Source organism: Chamaea fasciata, unplaced genomic scaffold (assembly GCF_029207755.1).
Source record: "Chamaea fasciata isolate MVZ Bird 193981 ecotype frontalis unplaced genomic scaffold, bChaFas1.0.hap1 SCAF_14, whole genome shotgun sequence".
Taxonomy (NCBI): Eukaryota; Metazoa; Chordata; class Aves; order Passeriformes; family Sylviidae; genus Chamaea; species Chamaea fasciata.
In genome coordinates, this window is record NW_027094099.1 from 3,370,261 (window position 1) to 3,391,331 (window position 21,071).

Here is a 21,071-nt window from a genome sequence, read left to right on the forward strand (position 1 = left end):
TGAGTATTCATCCATCCATCCATCCATCCATCCATCCATCCATCCATCCATCCATCCATATCTTGCCTTCATACACACGTTTCTGCCTGCTCCCAGGTGTTACAGAGCTGCACAAAACCGTGGTTCTCCCTGGCCAGTGCCGGCTTTCCTAGCCCCACCCTGCAGGCCAGCGGCTCATTAGCATGTCCTGGCCATCCCAGAGCTGCTGGTTGGCATGATGGGAAGCTTCTCCTTCTGTCCAAGTAATATCTTATGTGATTATTATCAATAAAAAGCTGTTGCTCATTTTTGTCATGTGTGAGCAGGTGCAGAGGATGTGTATGGACATGCTGCTTCTGTGTTTTCACTAGAGATGGTGTGATTAAAGGTCAGATGGGTTTATTATAGATAGAAATGCATTTTGGCTGCTTCAGGAGTAGAGGTATCAAAAGGTGTTGGACGACCATTGTGGGGCTCCTGGAACTTCCAGAGTAGGCTCTGGAAGACTGTCCCACTGGTAATGAGGAATTCTCTTACAGGGTTCCATTAGATCAAGACACTTGATCTAGTGGCATTCGTGGGAGGGACTCTGATATTCTGCTTGTCCTACTTGCCTTGACTTTGTATTTTTGTCGTTCTTTTTTTCTTTTAACTCTCCAAGATCCTGGACTATGAAAAAGAGATACATCACTAAATAAGAATTAAATGCCAAGAAACATTGTGGGACTGTCTTCCCAAAGAACCTGGAAATGTGGAGCTGTGGGGTGGTGGCTTCCCCTGTGCTAAGGATATCCTTTTTATGGAGGTGACCCCAAACCCTCAGCATTTCATGGTTCAAATGACATTTTTATTGTCCCTCAAAGCCAACTGTTGGACATGGAAAACCCTGGAGAGATGTGGAGCTCCCTGATCCCTTCCCACCTCTCACCAAGGCAGGCGGGGAGGTGGAGGAGATGGAAACATGCAGCCAGCAGCTTGTTGAGCCCAGTGCTGGCTCCTTGTTGGCTTTTCCTGCCCTGGAAGAGTTCTCTGCATCTAGGACCCTCCGCATGCAGGTATGGGGGTGCTTAACAACCACTGTAGGCTAATCCATTGCTGAGCTCATGGCTGCTTTCCCAGGCTAGATGGGATACCCAGAGTGCAGCATTGGTGCTCCCCATTCCTGCCCTCTATTTTTGCCCCTTTTGCTGGGCATAAAAACCTTCCAGGCTCTCATATATGACTCGGTTGTGTCTTTCCAAACAGGACTTGTGTTATCCTCCATGGACTGCCTGTTTGAGCTGAGAGCACTGTGCTCCTTCTGGGCCCCGGGGGAATGGTTGAATTTTAATGCTGTGTGGCCAGGTTCAGGTCTGCGGTGGCCAGGAAACCACGATACTCAAGCATGGCACCTTGGGGCTAAAACTCCCTTATTTGTTATTGTTCCACTCTTCCTCATGCCATTAGGATTTCTCTGCCATAGCTGGCTGGTAATTTAAAGAATCAAATTCATTTTTGCAGGGCAAGAAATGAAATTTTTTTAAGATCTGGGCTTGCTTTTAGTGGGTCTAACTCCAGCAGTATCTTTGCCTTATTTTAGGGATGCTCGCTAAAAATCCAGTGTTGATTGAATATAAGCTTGGCCCTGCTACTCCCTGCCCACCAGCCACAGGCATCTCATTTTTACACGTGCTGTCTAAGGTGCTGCTGGGTGGAAGGAGGCGTAGCGGCTCCTGGCACCGGATGGTGGTTTTTCAGTAGTGACTGTCTTCTCTCTTGTTTTGTGGCAAAGGGGAACAATTTCTCATTAGCTGGAATTCGGTGACCCATGGGTGTCCCTGCATGTAGCCTGAGAAACGTGAGGTTAGAGGCTAAAAACCTTCCTGGAGCTTAATTGGACTAGCAGAAAGCTTCAGCCGTGGGTGGTGTCAGCATCCATCCCTGTTTGCTGGAGGCTGATTTGGATTTCAGATGCAAGCTCTTCCCCTTGGTATGGTCTGGAGGAGCTGATGAAGCAGCTACTTGAAGCTATTTTTCTATTTTTACGTGGAGTACTCTCAAGGAGCAGCATGGCTGCGGGTGGCAGAGTCCTGTGTTGCAAATCACAAAACCCCCTCTGCTCCCTGAGATGTGCTGAAAGCCCCACTGTGGCTCCACCGCTCCTTGGCTGTAGGTGGCCTGCAGGTGATGAGTTACAGTCTGGGTTGGCTCTGGCTCAGCTCCTCTTCTCAGCTTCCCTGCAGGGACTGATTGATCCTCCCCAGCCTTGCTGGTCGACTGCTGGTGGCTGCTGGTCGTTCAGCACAAAACCTGCCGGGTGAGACCTTCAGGCATCACAGCCTAGCTGTGTCCAGCAGCCAGGCATTGGCTCCCGCAGGAGCATCAGCTCTGCCTCCTTCTGGCAAATGTCCCTGCCCACAGTGGGAGCTTGGATCTAGATGAGCTTTAAGATCCCTTCCAACCCAAACCAGTCTGTGATTCTGTGATCAGAGCAGAGGCACCAAGAAGCATATGAGTGAATGACGGGAAAAGTGCTTTTCATCCCTGATGCTGCAATTAAAGTCCAGAGTGAGGGTAGGGGATGGGAGCCTGTGGATTCACGTGGAAAGCTTGTTCCTGCTTCTCTTGCAGCCCGTCTAGAGATCTCATGGCAATATGAGCACATGGTGTGCTGCTTTGGGGTCAATGCCCAGCCACTGTTCTGCTCATGGATATTGAGGGAGCATCTTGATTTCAGTAATTAATAAAACCTCAGAAATTGCCTTGAAAAACTTCCCGTGGAATTTGCTGTGTCCCACAGGCACTGATTCCTGTATGTTCCTGATGGGAGCTAATGGACATGGGTGCAAACTGTTGCTTGCAGGGTTGGGTTGAGCCCAGCATTTATTGGCCAGAATAGGAATATTGATTTCTGCCGTTTTAAAAGTAGCATGATTGAAAGAATTTGCTGGAAAAGTGAGGTTTGGGGAGCAGGGGGCAATGTAGTCATGGGACTTAGCACATTTTTCATTCCCGTGTTAGCATGAGGTTTCCATTTTGTGTGCTGAGAGACAGTGGCGCATTCCAGACACCAGTCCCCTCTCTTTGGCCACTGGGATGAGAGACATGTGGTGACACCGTCCTCCTCACCCACATCCTCATGTATCATGTGATTGGGCTCATTTCTTGCTCTCACTTCTCTTGTAACCTCCCCATCAGGCCAGGGAACAGAGCTGGCTTTGTGTCTGGAAAGCACCAGGATCTCTCCTGGCAACTGGAGCAAAACCTACAAAGAAGAGGAGATGAGAGCCAAGTGGGCGGCTTCCTAAACGTGCAGCCTGCGGGGGCTGAGACGTGCACATCATACCAAAGCAGGTTTTTAATATTAAATAGATGGAAGGAAGATGTCTCCTTTTGCCTGAGGGATAAATAGATCTGAAACTCATCCTAGACTTTGCTGCTTGTTGCATCTGAAATATGTGTGTGTCGCCCTGGAATCGAGCCTCTCCAGGAGCTGCCAATACCTGGCTACAACCCATGTGTAAAAATGCTTTGGTGTTCGTGGTATATGTGGGATGTGATGGAAAGTCTCTGGGAGAAGCATCCAGTGAATGGATTTGCCTCTTTTTCCCCCAGTCCATAGCTATGTGCACCCTGTGGTCTGGACATGACGCTTCTTATGGTGCCACCAAAGCAAGTGTCACTCCTGGCTGTGGTCCTCTAGTGCCCTTCCAGTGCTAGACCTCCTCCAGGAGCTGTGTGGGTGCCTCAGGAGGTGCACCCTGCTTTGCAGGGACTGAGTGTTGTCTCCTTCCCTCCCATCCCTTCCCCAAAAAAATTTTGCAGGTGTGAGCCCTGAGCACCTGGCTCGGCTTCTTGTCCGCGATCCACAGGACCTTCAGGACCAAATACTGTTTGTATCTGTTGACAGACAGTTTCTTGTGCAGGAGAACTGCTTAGGAAACTCTCCATCTTGCCACTGCCCTTTGATGGGAGATGGATGGGATAAGAGAAGGATTTTTCCTTATCTGCTTGGCCGTGAACCTCCTGGTCCGGCCATGGAGGTAGGCCATAGAGCTGAAGCTGCTCTCTCATCAGAGATGCTTGTTATCATGGCTGCAGTGTGGAAGAACATCAAGAAAAGATAACTCTGCCAAAATTTACGTAAAACCCTACCAAAACCTGACAAATCTAATCTGAACTTGGCCAGTTCCAAAGCTGCTGTATGTTGGCTCTCTAAAAGGAGATGGACTGCTGCCGTGTCTTGGGAAAACCTTGAATGTGACTTGTTGGCGATTCAGAGCCTGGCATGGGGTGGATCTGCGGTGTCAGCAGCACAGTGCTGTGGGGAGGGATGTATATTGTATTATATTAGTGGAGGATTGTAGGAAAGAAAGAGGGAAGGAGCAGAGCAATGCTCTGAGGGAAGGATGAAGGATTTTCTCTCTTGGAAAATACTGATGTACTTAGGAACAATTTCCCTGCCAGAAAGCTGTGGCCAATGTCTGTCTTAAACATTCCTCTCATTGATTCATCCCATTTCTTCCTTGCTCCTCTGCATCATCCTCTGCGTAATTCCTCTCTCCTTTGATGTTTTCATCCCCCATGTATTTGTAGATTACGGCTGTGTCCCCACATAGCTGTCACTGAACCAAGCTATCCATATTTAGCTCTTCTAATCTCCTCTTCCAAACCAATCCCCTCAGCCTTGTTATTTTTGTTCCTTTTCTCTGAACTTCCTTCACTGTGTCCCTTGTGTCCTTTTCTGTCATGGACTGGTGAAAGGTGTCCTTGCTTGTGGCAGGGGGATGGAATGAGATAAGCTTTAAGGTTCCTTCCAAGCCAAACTGTTCTGGGATATTAAGATGGCATCTTGGGGATGATCCCCTCTAGGTTACTGAAACGATCACCGTGGGGTGGTGCTTCACTGTTTCATGTATATCTATAACTCCATAGTCCCTCAGTTTTCTTGTACAGTATCTCTGAATGTGAGTGACACTTGCTTTTGGCCCTCCTTGAGGCCTTGGAAGCACAACCCAACGCCATAGCTTTGGCTGTTGTGGAAGGTCCAGCTTTCCCACACCACAGCTTTGTTGACCAAAACACCCCCCAAACAAAGCCCATCTTTTACTCCACACCCCATCTCTTCTTTCTCAGCTCTGCTCTGAAAACTCTCGGTCCTTTTACCACATCCTCTCTTGTGCTGTATGAGTGTAAAAGTTGGTCTCTTTGTGGTGTAATAAAACCACATCCGTGCACGTGGTTCCGTTGTATACCATGGGTCCACAGTGACAGAGTGGTTGCGGTGGCGTTGTCTGTCCATCCTCACCTGGAAGTGGGCACTGCATATTGGGATAGATGTGAACAAAGCTGGTCCCTGGACTGTGCACCAAGCAAGCAGAGGAACCCATGCTAGATGAGACAGGTCTGAGCCCAGCTCATTTTTACTTCAAGGCCTGGATCCATCTTTTCCCTTCTGCATTTACAAGAATCCAATTTTGTACTGAAAGGATTTGTAAATCCTGAGCTGTCTCCCCTTGGATTGCCTCCTATGTACTGCAGCTTTTCAAAGGTATGGACTTTGTGCCTGGATAAGCATTAATTAAAAGTGATTGAATTATTAATGCTCTGAGTTTGCATGTTGGGTTGTGGGTGTGTGTGTAGGTGTGAGTGTATGCGTGGCTGTGCCCTGGCATGAATTGCTGGAGGCCTAGCAGCCACAGTGTCCATGTTTTTGGGGTTAAAATTTGTGAGACTGAGGTAGAGGAAAAAATGGGTAAAAAAACAGAAGGAAAGGTTGAGGCAGGCAGATGTAGCCATGCTATTGCCTAACAGAGAGCCAGGCTGCTGTGCCAACTTCTTGTGCTCAGCCCTGACCTACCAAGTGTCAGCTTTGGTTTGCAGTTCTTGGTAGGTGCTCCTGGCCAAGGTTTGTTGGTAACTTTTGTGTTCCTGCTGCCTCCAGGAGCCTGCTTTTTCAGCCTCTTTCAGACTCATCTCTTGATCTGTTGAAATGTAGATGCCAAGCCCTGCAATATGTTCTTCATCTCTAGAGCTACTTGGATGGTGGGGCTTGTGCTTGGTGCTCAGGATGCTGGCCAGTGTGCTGTGTAGCACAGAACAGGCCCTTGTAGGCAGGTTAAAGCCACTTGCCATGAATATCCTGCTTTTTAATGTGGTTTCTCCTGCCTACCTTGCAGATTCAGGTTTTAGGGATGTCTCTTGTTTGTTTGTTTCAACCTCTGTTTCATTGGCACGTCATTTGGCCAGGTTTGTGGAGCTGGTGGTTATCAGATGGCTCTTAACAGTGGCTGGAGCTGCCAGTTCTTTGTGAAAGGTCTCATGGATTTGTATTCTCCTTCCAGGAGATTGATGCTCTGAGATGCCTGTGAAACTTTTTATGTTCTCCTTTGCCTGCTTAAATGTGCTGGTTAGCAAGTGCTGTTATTGGCAGCTGTTGAGCACTGCTCGGATCCTTGGGTGCAGCTGCCTGGTTATTGTAGTGGAAAGAAAATAAGCAAAAGCAAGGCTTTGTCTCACAGTGGTTCTTCCATGTAGAAACCTGACTTGCAGGAAACATGGCTGATGTCAACGGTGCGGGGGATGCTGGAGGATGGAGATGCAGGAAGCAGCAACATGAGAAGCCAACCATGCATCTGCGATGGTTGGCTGTGTTGACAGAAGGGTGGATGCAGGCTGTGGGGTGTAATGGGAGAGTTGGGTTCCCAGTGGGAAGTCACTTGCTGTCATCAGAGCTCTCCTGCTCAGGGAGCACTGCCAGGGGTAAGTATGACTGGTGACCACGGCAGCAGCAGTGCTGAAGAAGGGGCTGGAGGCTGGGTTGGTCATGGTGAAGGATGCTTTTAGCTGTCTGTGGTCAGGCTTTATGTTTCTAATCATCTCTCCTCTCCCATGATCCAGATGCATCTCCAGTGCTTTTCCACATGGGATCTTTCCCTTTTTCTCCACCAACTGAGCTGCTTCATATTTTAATTCAATATATGAGGAGACCCGGGGCCCATCTGTGGGATATCAGTGGTTGATGATGGCTGAATGGAGACCCAGTGATGTGTGGTGGGACTGATGCACAGAGGTCCCAGCTTGGATGTCTTTCCCATGTCTCTCACTTATGTCACCTGTCCCCTTTCATCACTGCTCCTCACTACCTCTCTCCTGCTGGAGACACCTTTTTTTCCCTTCCAGGAGCAGATCTGATAGTCTTGTAAGTGGTTGGAGCAGGTGACTTGGTGCCAGCACGTCTGCCTTGGATACTATTCCTGGCTTTATTGAAGACACGGTAATATGCAAGACTGTGCCTCTGGTGTCTGCCTTCTCTTGATCTCAGAATACTGCTAGCACTGAGATAAGACCGGCTGTGTTCAAGCAGCAATTTTATTCCCCTCTCCTCTGCAGAGAGGAAGCAGCTCGTCGTAAGTCATGCTGGGTTGTGTTTGCATTTCTCCAGCAGTGTGGCTGAGGTAGATAGCATCCGGCCGTCTGGATCAACTGAATGAGTCCCCCATCACTGGCATGGGTGGGGGGACTGTACCTCCAGCATCACTGGGTGGGATGTCTCACGCCAATATTCCCATTAATTGTGACCAGGTCTGGTTTTGGTGGTGCTGGTGGCGGGGCTGTGGGCTTTATGCAGATATCCTCTTCCAGGCTTTGGTTCCTGTGGCCCACTCACCTGCAGCCAGAACAGACTTCCTCAGCCACATCTGCCCCAAAGTGCCCAGATAAAAAGGAGTCTGAGTGGAGAATGTGCTGCCAGCCCCAGCATTTTGCTGCACTGTGCCATCCTTTTTGCCACCATCTCCTCTGGCCATTTTGCAGGGACTTGCTGGCCAGGGAAGGTGTTTGCATGGGTGGAGGCAAACCCCCTCCTGGATCTCAGAGCTGGAGCACAGGTGCTTGGCATGGCCAGGAAAGAACATGGAGGCACCTTTTGTATGTAGAGCATTCCCATTATGCCTTGGCATAAACAGCCCCACAGTTAGGAGATGCCATGAATCCCAAGTCTGACGGGTGGGAGCAGATGATGAGAAGCACCAGGAAGAAGCTGTGAAGGAGAGTGGTGGGGAATTGGCCTCTCCTGGCTTTTTTTAGGGGGATGCTAAGAGCCCTGGGGCTGGGAAACTGGGACCTCTGCTCCTTAAAACTCCTTACTTCCCATCAGAATTGCCTGGCTCTTTGGTGGTGGTGCTGGCCAGGAGGTCCCATGCTTGCTTGTCTTCTCTGGGTGGTGAGCTCAGGGAGTGCGATGCTGAGCCTCACTCCATTCTGCGCACATGGAAGCTCTTGGAAGCATTGATCCTTCCTTGTGGCATTTACTGCTTCTTGGTAAGTGGGGGGCTGTCACAAATGTCAATGCTTTTTTCCTGGAGCAGCTGCCCTGTGGGCTCAGATTTGCCAACTAAGGAGCCCAGTCTATTTCCCAAGTGTTCCCGTGGTCTGTAGAAATAACTGGCTTTGTTTATTTGAGCTTGTGTTTATCCAGAGAAGGGAGACTTTTGTCTAGAACAGAATCCTTTTTTCGCATCTTGATGTCAGCGACCTCAACTTCCTGCTACAGCAAGAGGGAAGAGCAGTGGGCAAGAACATTGGGATCAGTGCCCCAGACCACACTCCTGGCTCCATCTTTGGACCTGATGCTTGTGCCACCATTATTTCCCTGCATGTGGGTGTTTGTTGGAAGCTCTTGTTGGCTGCTTTCTTGCTGGAGAAATTCAGCCAGCAAACAGTCAGTGTTGAGTGGCACCTGCACTGTTTGGGGAGGGGATCTTCTGGAGCCTGTTGCGCATGACCTGGGGTTAAGTACCTCCAGTGTGTTGGGATGATGTTGCTGGGGGACATGACTGGGAGCTCTGCTTGCAGGTGGATTTAAGATTGAATTGTAGACATGGTGGGCATCAGAGCCAACAAAGAGATTCTGTCTTCAGGCTCTGCATACCCAGCTTTGGGGGTCAGGTTGGAGAAGACTCTTTGAAATTCCTAGCAAGGTCAGTGGAGGGGAAGAGGCACTGCGGTGCTGCGGTTTTGGGGTTTAGAGATGCCCACCAAAGATGATTGTTACCTGGATAGATGTGCTCCCTGGGGATCTCTCCCCAGGGAGCTGGAAGCTAACATTCCCAGCTCCTACTCTGAAAAAACAAAGCTATGGGGCATATAGTGACAGACCAGGACAGGAGTGAGAACATCAAAGCTCCCAGAGGTTGAGCTGAGCTGGTCAGTGACATGGGACACTGCAAGCCTCGATTAATGTTCCCATGATGGAGCACTTTTGGTCCATGTTCTGTCTCCTGACACACACAGTCATGAGTTAGTGACCAGTAACAAGGCCCCCTCTTGACTTTTGATGTCTCTGTGTCTGCAGGAGTGGAAGGACCTTGTAGGTGAGAAAAATGGTTCCTGTGCTGCATAGCTTCTTCACGTGGGGATACACTGGAGTCTAGACCCATCTCAGATGCTTTACTAGTCTCACCTTGAGTCCTGGCTGACAGATGGGGTGCGGGTCTGGGGGTGCCCTGCGCCTTCACACCCTCTGTGCTCTTGGAGAAGCACCACAGATATCTCTGCTGGTTGCTCTTCTCAGGGGTTTTGGTATTGCTTTTGCCTTTTATTGCTCCAAAATGCTTTTTTCTTGCCTGACTTAGATTACTGGGGACAAACCAAAATTTTCATAAGTAGGAGTGGGTGGTCTTCATGGTCCAGAAAGTGGCATTAAAATCAGTGGGGTGTTTTTATTTCTGGTTTGCCCTCTTCTCACCCTCTCATTAATAATTGCTGCTGTGATGTCCCCTTGAGTGCAGCTGATGCTGGGGAACCAGTGCTGCTAAGATGGCAGGAACTGCTCTGTGTGCGTCTCCCCATGCCAGCACCCAATGCCGTGCTTCCCTTCGTGTGAGAGGGTCCTGTCCCACCTTCCCAGGGGGCTTTAACGAGGGGTAGGTTTTAATTATCCCCCAGAGCCTGGCATCCCATGGCACCATTGGCATCACCCTGGAATCTCAGTGGATTTGCTTTTCCCCCATTGAGCAGAGCCTGTGTTGGCCGCTCCCGCCCAGGCTTGGCTCTGTTCCACTTCTGTCCTCGGCGGTGGTGAAAGCACGTTCCTCGTGATGGGAAAGCCTCCGCCAGAAACACAAAGGGCTTTCATTAGGGGAGGCAGTGGCAGGCGGACACGGACGGCCAGCACTGGCATGCGGAAGCTTCACCCCATCTAACTCCCACAGGGGTGGCTGCAGACACACCAGGTTCCTCCAGCAGTGAAAGTGTAGCCAGTATTTAATCTTAGAGCCTACCCAGCATGGAAAGAGAAATAAATTTTATTTCTGCAAGGGGGATTTAGGGCCCAGAAGTGGTATGCAGGGGTGGTCAGAAGGTACAAAGCTTGTTTTTGGAGCCACGGATCTCAGCTAGCACAGCCCTGGAGGTGATGTGAAACCCACTGCTGTGGGGTGTGAGTGCTGTCCACCACCCCAGGCCAGCATCGCCCTGGGTTCCCTCTCTCCCTCCAAGGGGAGGAGTGGCCAAAGGAGCTGCCCTATGGTACGTAGGGCTCTCCCAGCCATCCTGCATCTCCTGACCTTGCTCAGAAAGCAGAGGGGTGAAAAGATCGTGGCAACGGGAGATAAGACACACATAGAGGGGGAGCTGAATTTCATGGATTGATCCATATGTCTTTTCCTCCAGCATGGCTTTCAGCTTTTTTTGGTTGTGTCCCAGTGGGGTACCTCTGCTCCTGCCCTCACCCTTGAAGAACTATCCTGAACCTTTTGATTTTGCTGTGGAGCTTCAGGCAAGGGAGCAGGAGAGCCGCCTTGTCTCCCCACGGCTGCTGAAAGAGGCTGTTTGTTACTGAGCAGGGTGAGATATGAAATCCCATCAAGCCGCCTTGCTTATTAGAGATCTCAGTGAGCTGCTTATTATGCACCATGGCATAATGCAGATTACGAATGTGACCGGGCGATAATTAGCAGAGCTGGAACTGTAATTAAACGCTCCTGTGCTGCGCTGTGGTTTCTGTTGCAGAGTGGAAGGAAGCTGAATGGTCTCAGCAGGTCCCCAACACGCACACACAGCCACTGCTCCCCGGGCAATGGGGGCGAGTGATCCCTGCCACTCCCTGGGCTGTTCCTGCTGCCCACCCAAGCCAGGCAGCCCTGCCTGATTCCTCCCTGGCTCTACCTTTGCTGGAGACTGACTTGTGGTTTGCAGAATGTGGCATTGAGAAGCCCCTTCAAAGGAGTCTCATGTTTCCTTGGATCATCTTGCTTTGGATCTGCTGAAGAGGTTGCTGTGTCTGGGGGGTGATTTTCCTGTGGGAGTCTTCTGGAAGCTGCTCTCGCAGCCTTCTGGGATGGTTTCATGCCAAAACCACCCTTTTTGAATCCCATGGAGTGCGGTTTGTCCACTGGCTGTAGGGCAGCCTTTGAGATAGGTGGTCTGGAGATGGGCTCCTGGGGGAGAGCTGATTCTGTTGGTGGGAGATTGAAGATGGTTGTGAATAACAAGCTGTGCTGCTGGGGAGGGGACTGTGGGGTCCAACCACTGCTGTTCAAGACCTCCAGGCCATCTTTAGTGCCAAGTGGGCTGCATGTTGCTCTGATGAGCTGTCTAGAGAGAGGATGGATGTACGACAAGGAGAGGGCTGCAGACAGAAAGCGCTTTGTGTTCTGTTGGAAGAGAAAATCCACTTGTGCTATCAGAGCCAGGATGTGATATCCTCTTCTCTGCTCCTCTGCGTAGAGATTTGTTTCACCAGGAATGTGGAGAGAATCTGTGGGTCAGGAGTTGGTGGGGAGGTGGGATGCTCCAGGCACTTGCTGTGGTTTGTGAGCACCCTGTTGGGTGGAGCAGGCTAGGTTGGACGTGCAAGGTTCTGCTGGAGTTGTTTCCCTTGCTTAAAGGATGGAGATGTGTGAGCAAGAGAGGGAGCAGGCAAATTTGGCAGCTGGTCAAAACCAGGTTGGGAGTCAGCAGCAAGGCTGGAAGGGATCATGGGCTGGTGCCTTTGTCTGCACTTGGTAACCACAAACTTGGGCTCTCCAGGTCTATTGTTTTCCCTCACCAGAGTTTTAGGGGGTCTGGGAGTAGAACTTCAGAGGAATCTTCTCCTGCTTGAATCCAGAATCCAGGTCAGTACTTGCTGCTGATGTGATGAGTTTCCTCAGTCAGCTTCTCTTCTGAGGTAGCCCAGTGTCTAAAGATCACAAATGGTGGAGAGGAGATCTAAGCTGAAGAGGAGCTGCTCGCCCCAGAGCAGCTGCTGGTCCTTGCAAGCCAAGGTGTGGGGGTGGCTGGCTGTGGCTGGCTTGGCTGAGGAACCCCGAAGGATGGGCAGGTCTCCACCCTGCCCTTGCCTTGGCCAGCCACAGAATCAGCCCATCAGCCATCCTCCTCCTGACACTGCTGTAATCTGCTTGCGTGGCACAGCGGCCAAGGACCTTGGCTTCTCAGCAGCAGAGTGGCTTGGCTGGGCTTCCACTTGGCATATTGGCTTGTTGGCTTTCCAAGCCCAGCTCTGGCTGTGGAATCTGATTTCTATGTGCAGAAAGAGCACAATGGCTGGATCAGGCTCTGAAGCAGATACTTGCATAGGGAAGCGGGATATGGTCCAAGTGCTTGTGTCTGCAGGTGGTCACAGGGTAGTTCTGGAAGAAGAAGGATGTTGGTTTTCATGGGTGCCGGAGGGAGTCTGCTACTCGTTTGTCCTGTCCTGCTGGTTGAGCAGAAGCTCTTCTAGTGAGCCATTGGGTCCAAAGTCATTGACTGCATTAACATCTGAGCCATAGCCAAGAGGCATCCTCAGCGGGGATGATTACAGAAGCCATTGGGGAAAAAACTTGCCACAAGCTCTTTCAAGCAGGAGCACAGGCATCTCCTGCACAAGGACTTTGGGTGTGATCTCTGTGACTACAGAGCTCCCCAGGGTAACATGGGTATGGGCACGCCAGGACAGGAGAGCCCTGCGAGATCCTTGTCCTCTCATGGGGTTTGGGACGTGGACTGAAGGTGGCTGTTCTGAGCTTGAAGTTCTCCAGGAATGTGAATGTCTGTTGATACTTGCCCTCCCTTTTGTGTTCCTGACAGTATTCCTCATGGTGATCACATACCTCTTTTTCCCCACAGATGGAATCTCCAGTCTCTACACCCGCAGTGTTGCCCTTGCACCTCCTTGTCCCTGTTGTCAACAATGACATCTCGTCACCATGTGAGCAGATCATGGTACGCACCCGCTCGGTGGGGGTGAACACCTGCGATGTGGCCCTGGCCACCGAGCCCGAGTGCCTGGGCCCCTGTGAACCTGGGACCAGCGTGAATCTGGAGGGCATCGTCTGGCAGGAGACGGAGGACGGTGAGTGTCACAGAGCTTCTTGCTCTCTGACAGTGTCACGGGGGAGTTACAGCAGTCCCTTCTTTCCCATGTCCCTGCTGTGTCATTCTTTGGCATGTCCTGGGCTTTCCTGCCACCAGCTGGGTGGTCAGGACAGAGGAGCTGTGTGAGAGCAGTCCATAATCTGTCCAGCAAAGGGAGTACCAATATGTCCTGCCAATACTTGCATCAGCCCCATGTGTTGCATTATCCCTTTGCCCAGACAGCAGGCGAAAATCTAAGTTGCCATTTCTCTGCCCTTCAACAAGAGCTGACTTGTTCCGGAGGTGCCAGGGGAAAGGCCGTGCCAGCCGGCATGGGAATTCGACAGAGTTGACTTCATTTTTGCTTGGCAACCCACAGGTCTGTCACAAAAACTCTCAAACCCTGGGAGGCAGCAGAAATCTCCTGTTGGATTTAAAAACCCCAGCGGAGCTCTCAAAATCGACTCAGTGGGAGATCAGCCTCTCAGCTCTCTTGCCAAGCCAATCCAGTCTTTTTTTTTTTCCACTGGAGCTCATCTCATCCGTGCACAGCTTGGTTTGCTTTCCCAGGTCCTTTGATGGGTTTTCGTTGCTCTTGGGGCTCTGCCAAGGAACGCAGGGATGAATAGGTGACTCAGTGACCCATGGGAAGTGTTGGAACTTGGCCTTCCCTCTAGCCTCAGTGGGATGCTGGAGGTTTCTGCCGTGGGAGGCATGGGGTGAGCTCCTTGTGTTTTGTGTCTGGAAGCAGAAACAGTCCAGAAGCACAAAGGTGAGAGTGGTGGTGGAGGCTGGTTGATGGGTCATCTCAGCCGGGTATCCATGTGCTCCTCTTGGATATCTGCTCTCACACTTCCATTGCTGTTCTGTGCAGAAAATGAAACTGTTGGCCATTATCCCAGCCACTCCTCACTGAGACTCCTTATTATCTGTGATGAAAGCTGAGCTGAAATCTTCATTCCCATGAGCTGCTTCCAGTGAGGTTCTCGTACCATGCTTTGGGAAGGTGGGGGTGGGCCTAGTTTGCCTTTTCTCTCTTCCTACTGGGAAGCTGGTTTTGAAATCATGGTTGGTGCAGGTCCAAGTGCTGCAGTGGCTGCCGATGTGAGCACTGAAGTTGTTCCCTTGGAAAAAGCATATTGAGAAATAGCACCTGAGTTGTTTGGGAAGAGAGCAGTGGATGGACCATGCCAGGGAAGACTGGGATGTCTAGCTTGGGATGGGGTCCTTCACACTCTTCTGCTTTACCATCCATTCCATATGGAAAAAAAAATTCACCCTGATTGAGGCAGCTGGGAGCTGTGTGTTTTTTCTCCTGCCCCAAGGCAGAAGGATGTCCCATGTAAAATCTGTGAGAAGAAACACAAAGCAGGAGAGTTCAGGAGCCCTGCTCCGTGCATCCCAGGGCCAGGGGATCTGCAGGATGGGTCTGCTCTAAAGAAACCTGTGGAAGGTCTGCACTGATCTACCACCTCCACAGCACTGCATGATTGGTGTCTCCAAGAACCTGGCCACTTTGTAGGATATACCACCTTCTGCTGGGGAAACTGAGGCACAGATGGGCTGGGGTTTGGGACACACAGCAGCACAGCGGAGCACTAATACCCTCCACTTGCGGGACTCCCCATCTCCCCAACCCCATCAGCCTGCTGTCCTGGTGTAACTTCTCTCAACCCAAAAACCCTGGAGCTGCAGAGTTCCCTGAAAATCCCAGGGCTGCTGGAGAGTCCCATGGGCAGTGGCAAAGCTGATGAGAGCTTGGGCCTTGTATGGTGGTTTTGGGTGGAAATCGGGAGATGGTCATGGTGGCCGTGCCAGGATGGATGAGCTGAGCATTCCTGAGGCAGGGAGCACAAAAACATCCCTCCCTGCCAATTCCTGGTAGAGAGGCCTTGCCATGGGAGCGGTTGCTGTTCTTTTCTCCTGCTCCTCACCCCACCGTGGAGCTCCTTGCCTGTCTGCCTGTCTGGCTGCATTACCCCTCGCTTCCGCAGCCACCAATTTGGAGCATGCCTTGGAGGTGTCCTGTGATTTCCCACAGCCCGGATATTTTTAGTCTGTGGTAATTCAGTGAACTCACACAGAGATCCTTCTCTGCTGGCTGCTGATGGTTGCTACTGTTGGGAGCAAAGATTTCACATCCAGTCCTGCACAAAGGCGAACCCTGATACTGCCTGTGGTCTCTTTAGGTCTGCTGGGTGCCTTGGCTCCGGTCACACGGCATCTTGTCCTTGAGTGAAAAGGCAGGGGGGAAGCCATCCCCGTTTTTTGCCTGGCATCTCTCCCCTGCCTTCCCATCTCTGTCAAAGATGGAGTTAAGGGCAATGCTGCATCAGGCTGTTGGAAGCTGGAGTTTATGAAATATCCCCTTGCCCAAAGGATATAGAGGAGAAAGCTACACCAAGGGCATGTCTGCAAAGCCAGATGAGGTGCTTCCAGCATCTGGAGACTCTCCTCAATATCTCCAGAGGTTTCCATCTCTCCCCTTGCTTCTTGGAATGTAGCAGCCTCGTTGGGCTGCTTGGAAGGACCCCAAAGCAGGGGAGCAATTCTTGGCTTTCATCAAGTTTAGAATCACAGAACTGAAGAATGGTTTGGTTTGAAAGAGGATCTAGAAGCCCAGTTCATTCCATCCCCTGCTACGGACCGGGACACCTTCCACTAGCCCAGGTTGCTCCGACTCCCCATCCGAGCTGGCCTTGAACACTTTTAGGGATGGGGCAGCCAGACCTTCTCTGGGAAACTTGTGCCAGGGTCTCACTACTCAGTCAGGAAGGAATTTTTTTCCTAATATCCAATCTAAATCTCCCATGTTTCAGCTAAAGCCATTACTCTTTGGCTTGTCACTTCTTAGCCTTGCAAAAAGTCCCTCTTCAGCTTTCTTTTAGATCCCCTTTAGGCACTGGAAAGGACTCTGGCTCCCTGAAGCCAGCCTTCTCCTCTCCATGTGGGGCTGCAAAACCATGGAGAAAAGCTTCTAAAGCCAAAGTCTGGCAATGCTTGGAAGGATAAGTTGGACAAAGAAGGACAAGTCCATCTGAGGCAGGATCATGAAGCTTCAATGAACCTGATGATGTCCTTCCTGCCCTGAACCAACTTTGTCCTCATCTACCACTGGAAAATCTGCCATGAGTCCATGAGCCCTGCTGAAGGCGTCCCAGAGGGCTCCCACCACCAACCATCTGGCTCTGGGCTTTTGGTCCACCTTCTCCTCCACCATTCCGGGTTGGTGTTGGCCCAAGGTCTGGTCTAGCTGGTAATGAACACTTTTGTTCATGCTGTCCTGCAGCCATGCTGGTGACACTGTCCCTTTGCTGAGCCTGGTACACAGGGGTGTGTTTTATCAGGACATTTTCAGTGGGGAGCAGCTGTCTTGGGAGCTCCCCTAGTGCTGCTGTGTGTAGTTCTTCTGATCCTCAAAAACTATTAACTGGTCTGATTACACCGGGAAGCATTGCTCTCTTTTGGTGCTTCAGGAGCTGCCAGGTCTCCTCCATCCCTCTTGGTGAAGCTGGTGTCACCTGGCTTGGACCATGTCACCTTCTCACCTCCCCACGGTGCCACACCAGTACTGATCGCAGCAAAACGAACACAAACCCTCTGAGCTGTGAGGATCATGCTGACATGGAAAATGTCAGCACACTGTACATCCTTTCCTCCAGCTCCTTGCTGGGATGTTAGTGGCAGGTTACCCGTGGCTCAGATTTCTGTACTCCGGACATTTGGATTGTCCTTTTGCAGACTTCTCATGAGGGTATGATGGAGCACAAGCCTGCCCAGGGTTGGCGCATACCAGTGTGGCCGTGTCCTTGCTTGGAGCAGGAGGGAAATGCAATAGATGGGGATAGAACGGAGAAGATGGGAGGGTGAGAGCAAAGACTTCTCAAATGCCATGAATATGGCTTAGATGCTTCCTCTGCCAGTTCCCATGGGAACCATGAATGTATCTCATCAGGTCTCATGGACTTACACACCTTGAACTTCTCTTACAGGTGGTTCTTCCTTCTCCCAGACCCTGTCTTTGCCTCCTCCATCTTCAGTGGTGTGGCTGGAGCACTTGCTGGTGAAGATCAAGGCAAACAAGTCATTGAGCCCCTCAGCTGTGGGCTATCCCAACTGCAGGTTTCCTTTGTGTGTTTGAGTTTCTCCAAGAGTTCCTTGTTAATCCATCAGGCCTTCTGGCATTTCCCCCTGACTTCTCTTTGTTGGGTTGCATTGCTCCGGAATTCAGGGATGATCCTTGAACATCAACTGGCTTCCTTGGGTCCCATTTCCCTCCAGATCTCTATCCCATGGCACTCTGTCAAATGGGTCTCCGAAGAGGCCAAAGTCTTCTCTCCTGGTTTCCAGAGCAGTGATTTTTCTGTGTGCTATAGTCCCTGGAAAACAGTTGCATGGCCAGGGACAGTCATGCACCATCTGATCATCCATCCCTGCATGGTATGATGGAATGATCCTGTCTCCCTCTGGCTCTGCCAGGGAAACTGTTTTCATGTTGCTTGCCAAGGTTTGATAGAGGGGTCTGCTCTGTGAGAAGAAACCAGAAACTTCCCCCATGTTGGACAAGGTCAGGTAAGGCCAAGCCTATCAGCGATGAGGGCAGTCCCTCTAGGATAATGTATTTAGGAAGGGGAGAAAAAGCAGCCCCCATTCCCCATCTGTTTAGGGCAGAGATGTAGAAATCAGGAGTAAAGTTGAGCCTAAGGAAGAAGCCAGGAGAAAGTGTTTTAAGGTTTGGTTTTATTTCTCAGTATCTTACTCTGATTTGATCTGCAATAAATTAAATTAGTTTCCCCGGGGTGAGTCTCTTTTGCCTGTGATGGTAACTGGTGAGTGATCTCTCCTCAATGGATGAAGTGACAGTTGTGCTGGACAGCCCCGTGGTGTCCCCTGTCTCCTGGCAGGAGTATGATGGCCATGAACAGCTTTGGGTTCCCAAAACCTGGGCACTGCAGGTCAGGTGGGATCTCTGCACATGGGCAGGGCTTATGGAAAAGCTGGAACATCCTGAAAGTGATGCAGCTGGAGGGAAAATGACAAAGGTCATTTTGAAGATGATGTAGCTGGGGAAGAAATTCATGGAAGAAGGGGCATCCCAAAGCAGGGCATCCTGGAAGTGATGCAGGTGGAAGAGGAATTGATGGAGATGTTCTTGGTTGGCCTTGGGGGATTCATCTTTGAAAAGGAATGTGCCCCAATACAATGGCTCCTGGTGCCCACAGCAGCCTTGTCCTCCATTTCTCATATGCTGCCTTCCTGAATGGCAACTTTGCACCATCACTAGTCCTTAAATTTTTCCAGTCAGGATACAGCTCTGATGTGAGCACTTGGTGAGCAGGATGCCGAGTGGTTTGCACCCAGATTTGGGGGGTATCGGTTCCTTAAGATCTTCAAAGATGTCACCTTCCCATGAAACCAGGTGGGGTAGGAGTTACCCAAGTGGAATTCCTTCTGTTCAGGAGCATCTGCCTTCTTGAAGATGCGAAAGCATTGCTTCCTCACCGCTGCCCTTGTCATGCCTGTGCCTGCTCATCATCCTGCTGTCGGAGTGGGACACAGTGGGTGAAAAAAGCTGCTTAGGATCTATCCTGGGGTTTAAATTGTCCTGGGTTATTGTTGGAGGATTAGGAGGGGATTTGGTATGATTGGTTGCAGCGGGTTAAATATAGGCTGGTGTGTGTTGGAGGTCTGGTGTTCCAACAGGGAAGGAGAGACGGTGCTGGCTCGTTTTGCCCCTTCCTCTTCGTCTCTCTCTTGTGGCTGTGGTGGTTGGGAGGAAAAATGCCAGCACCTCCTTTCTAATATCACGCACTGGCCCCGGGATGCACATGAGACTCCAGTGGTTTGCCATGCAATTAACTTCCAGCGGCTCACGTGGTCTTCTCTGCCTTCAGAGGGATTGAACTGGCGGGGAGAGCAGAGGCACTGGGAAGGATGAGGTCTGGGTTAGTGCTGCTTGTTCCTCAGTGGCTCCTTGGTCCTTGGGATCCCACAGCTCAGCCCAGCACAGAGGTGTCTGGGAATGGTGGGGATGCCAGGAGCTTCTTGGGTTTTAAGGCTCCTGCCTGCCAAAAACTGCTGCATTAGGAAGAATGGAAAACCAGATTGCATGTTCCCTCTTTGGGATGCCTTGAACTGGCGTCCCACTGTTCCCATTGATCTGTCCATGTGTGGGGCTGTGGGTTCCCAGCAGTTGGTTTCTCCCTCAGGTTGTCTCCATCATCGCATCCTGGCCACGTCTTTGTTAAGGCAGGTCCCCAGTACCTTCCTGTGAAGGCAGAACCCAGCGTCTCTTGCTCACTGGGATGAGCTGGTTGTGGCTCTTGGCTATGTGCTGGGACCATGGCTCCTCATGATTCGCTTGCAACATTTTCCAGGAGGAAAAGGAGAAAGAGAAGGTCTGCATTTAATTTCTCTTTCTGAAGGAGCCCCACGTGTCAGGCCTTGGCTCCGTGTATTATCCATGCCAAAGCCTGCAGCTGGCTGCTGGCATAGCACAGCGGGGGATGTGGGCTGAGATTTATAAACATGCTTCAGGCACAGCTGCTCCGGGCTCCCTCGGCTCCATCCATCTCCCGGGGCCGTATATCTTGCTGCACTCATCAACCCTTGCAAACGTGTTCCCGAGTTTTACCTTGCTTGGATAAATGTGCCTGGCACAACAGACTCTGCTCCAGTTATGCGGAAATCAGAGTGATCCGTGGCAAGGAGGAGACACCAGAATGCTGAGGGATGCTATGGAAGACCTCTCTGCCTCCCACAAGAGGTACTGAGGGGCGTCGGCATGGGTATGAGCCAGGCAGTTCTTCTGAATTAGTGTGGAAAAGCTCAAACTCCAAGGTTTTCTGAGTGCCCAGTGACTTCACTCCATGAGGGGAAGCTGTGGCCCCTTGGATGGTTCTCCAGATGGAAATACCGGGCAGAGAGATGCCCCTGGAGGTGCTGAAGCAAAGTGGCCCAGGGCATTGGAGGGTTATTCTGCCAGATTGGGTTTTCCTGCCAGGGACAGTCGCCTGAGCAGGAATGCTGGGCTCAGCCTGCCATCTAGTGGCAGTAGCAGCTTTTTCCGGAGGGTCCTGAAGTTCATGGCCATGCTGGTTCCAGAGCCCTGCTGGGGCATCTGCAGCTCCACTTTGGGGTCCACAGCCTTTTTAGGGGCTTTCTGCATTTCCCCCAAGGGCTTCCCAGCTCTTTCTCCCTGGAGATCACATTCCCTACCCTACCTGAACACACATGGAGCCAATGTGGATCTTCACGTTCCCCTGGAATCTCACAGCCCTCTGGGGTCACTGGATTTTAACATCCCATGAAAGCAGGGAACAGGAAGAGCAGTTAGGTGAGACATGCCAAGGGAAGGGAAGAGCTGGCAGTCTCCAGCCTCCATGTTGGTGCCCCTCCAGCCCTGAGCCCAATGTCTCCCCTCTTCTGAGAGCCCATGACCCCTTGTCCACCCTCTTTCAACCCTAGAGCCTAGCTCTTCTTCCTGCCTGTCTCAAGGGGCAGGTTCCTGGCACCGTGGGATCACACCTGGCCCCGTCTGACCCTTTCCCCCTACCTTGCAGGGATGCTGGTGGTCAACGTCACCTGGAGGAACAAGACGTACGTGGGGACGCTGCTGGACTGCACGCAGCATGACTGGGCACCTCCCCGGTAAGTGGGTGGAGGGCTCGGGTGGGCTTCTAGCGCTGAGGGCAAATGTAGCCCTATATGGCCCCCACGGCACCCAGAACACTCTGCCCTTTGTCCACGGGGCTGCCACAGGGGTTGGCATC

At 51.2% G+C, this 21,071-nt stretch overlaps 1 protein-coding gene across 2 annotated transcripts in view; it reads left to right on the plus strand.

Annotated features, from left to right (window-relative positions):
• ZNF609 (zinc finger protein 609) overlaps nucleotides 1-21,071 on the plus strand; it is a 64,690-nt gene that overhangs the window by 36,671 nt on the left and 6,948 nt on the right. For both annotated transcript variants that reach the window (XM_066196587.1, XM_066196586.1), the window contains exons 3-4: nucleotides 13,072-13,297; nucleotides 20,862-20,949. In XM_066196587.1, the coding sequence (XP_066052684.1) occupies nucleotides 13,072-13,297; nucleotides 20,862-20,949 (314 nt within the window). The remainder of the gene's footprint in view (nucleotides 1-13,071; nucleotides 13,298-20,861; nucleotides 20,950-21,071) is intronic.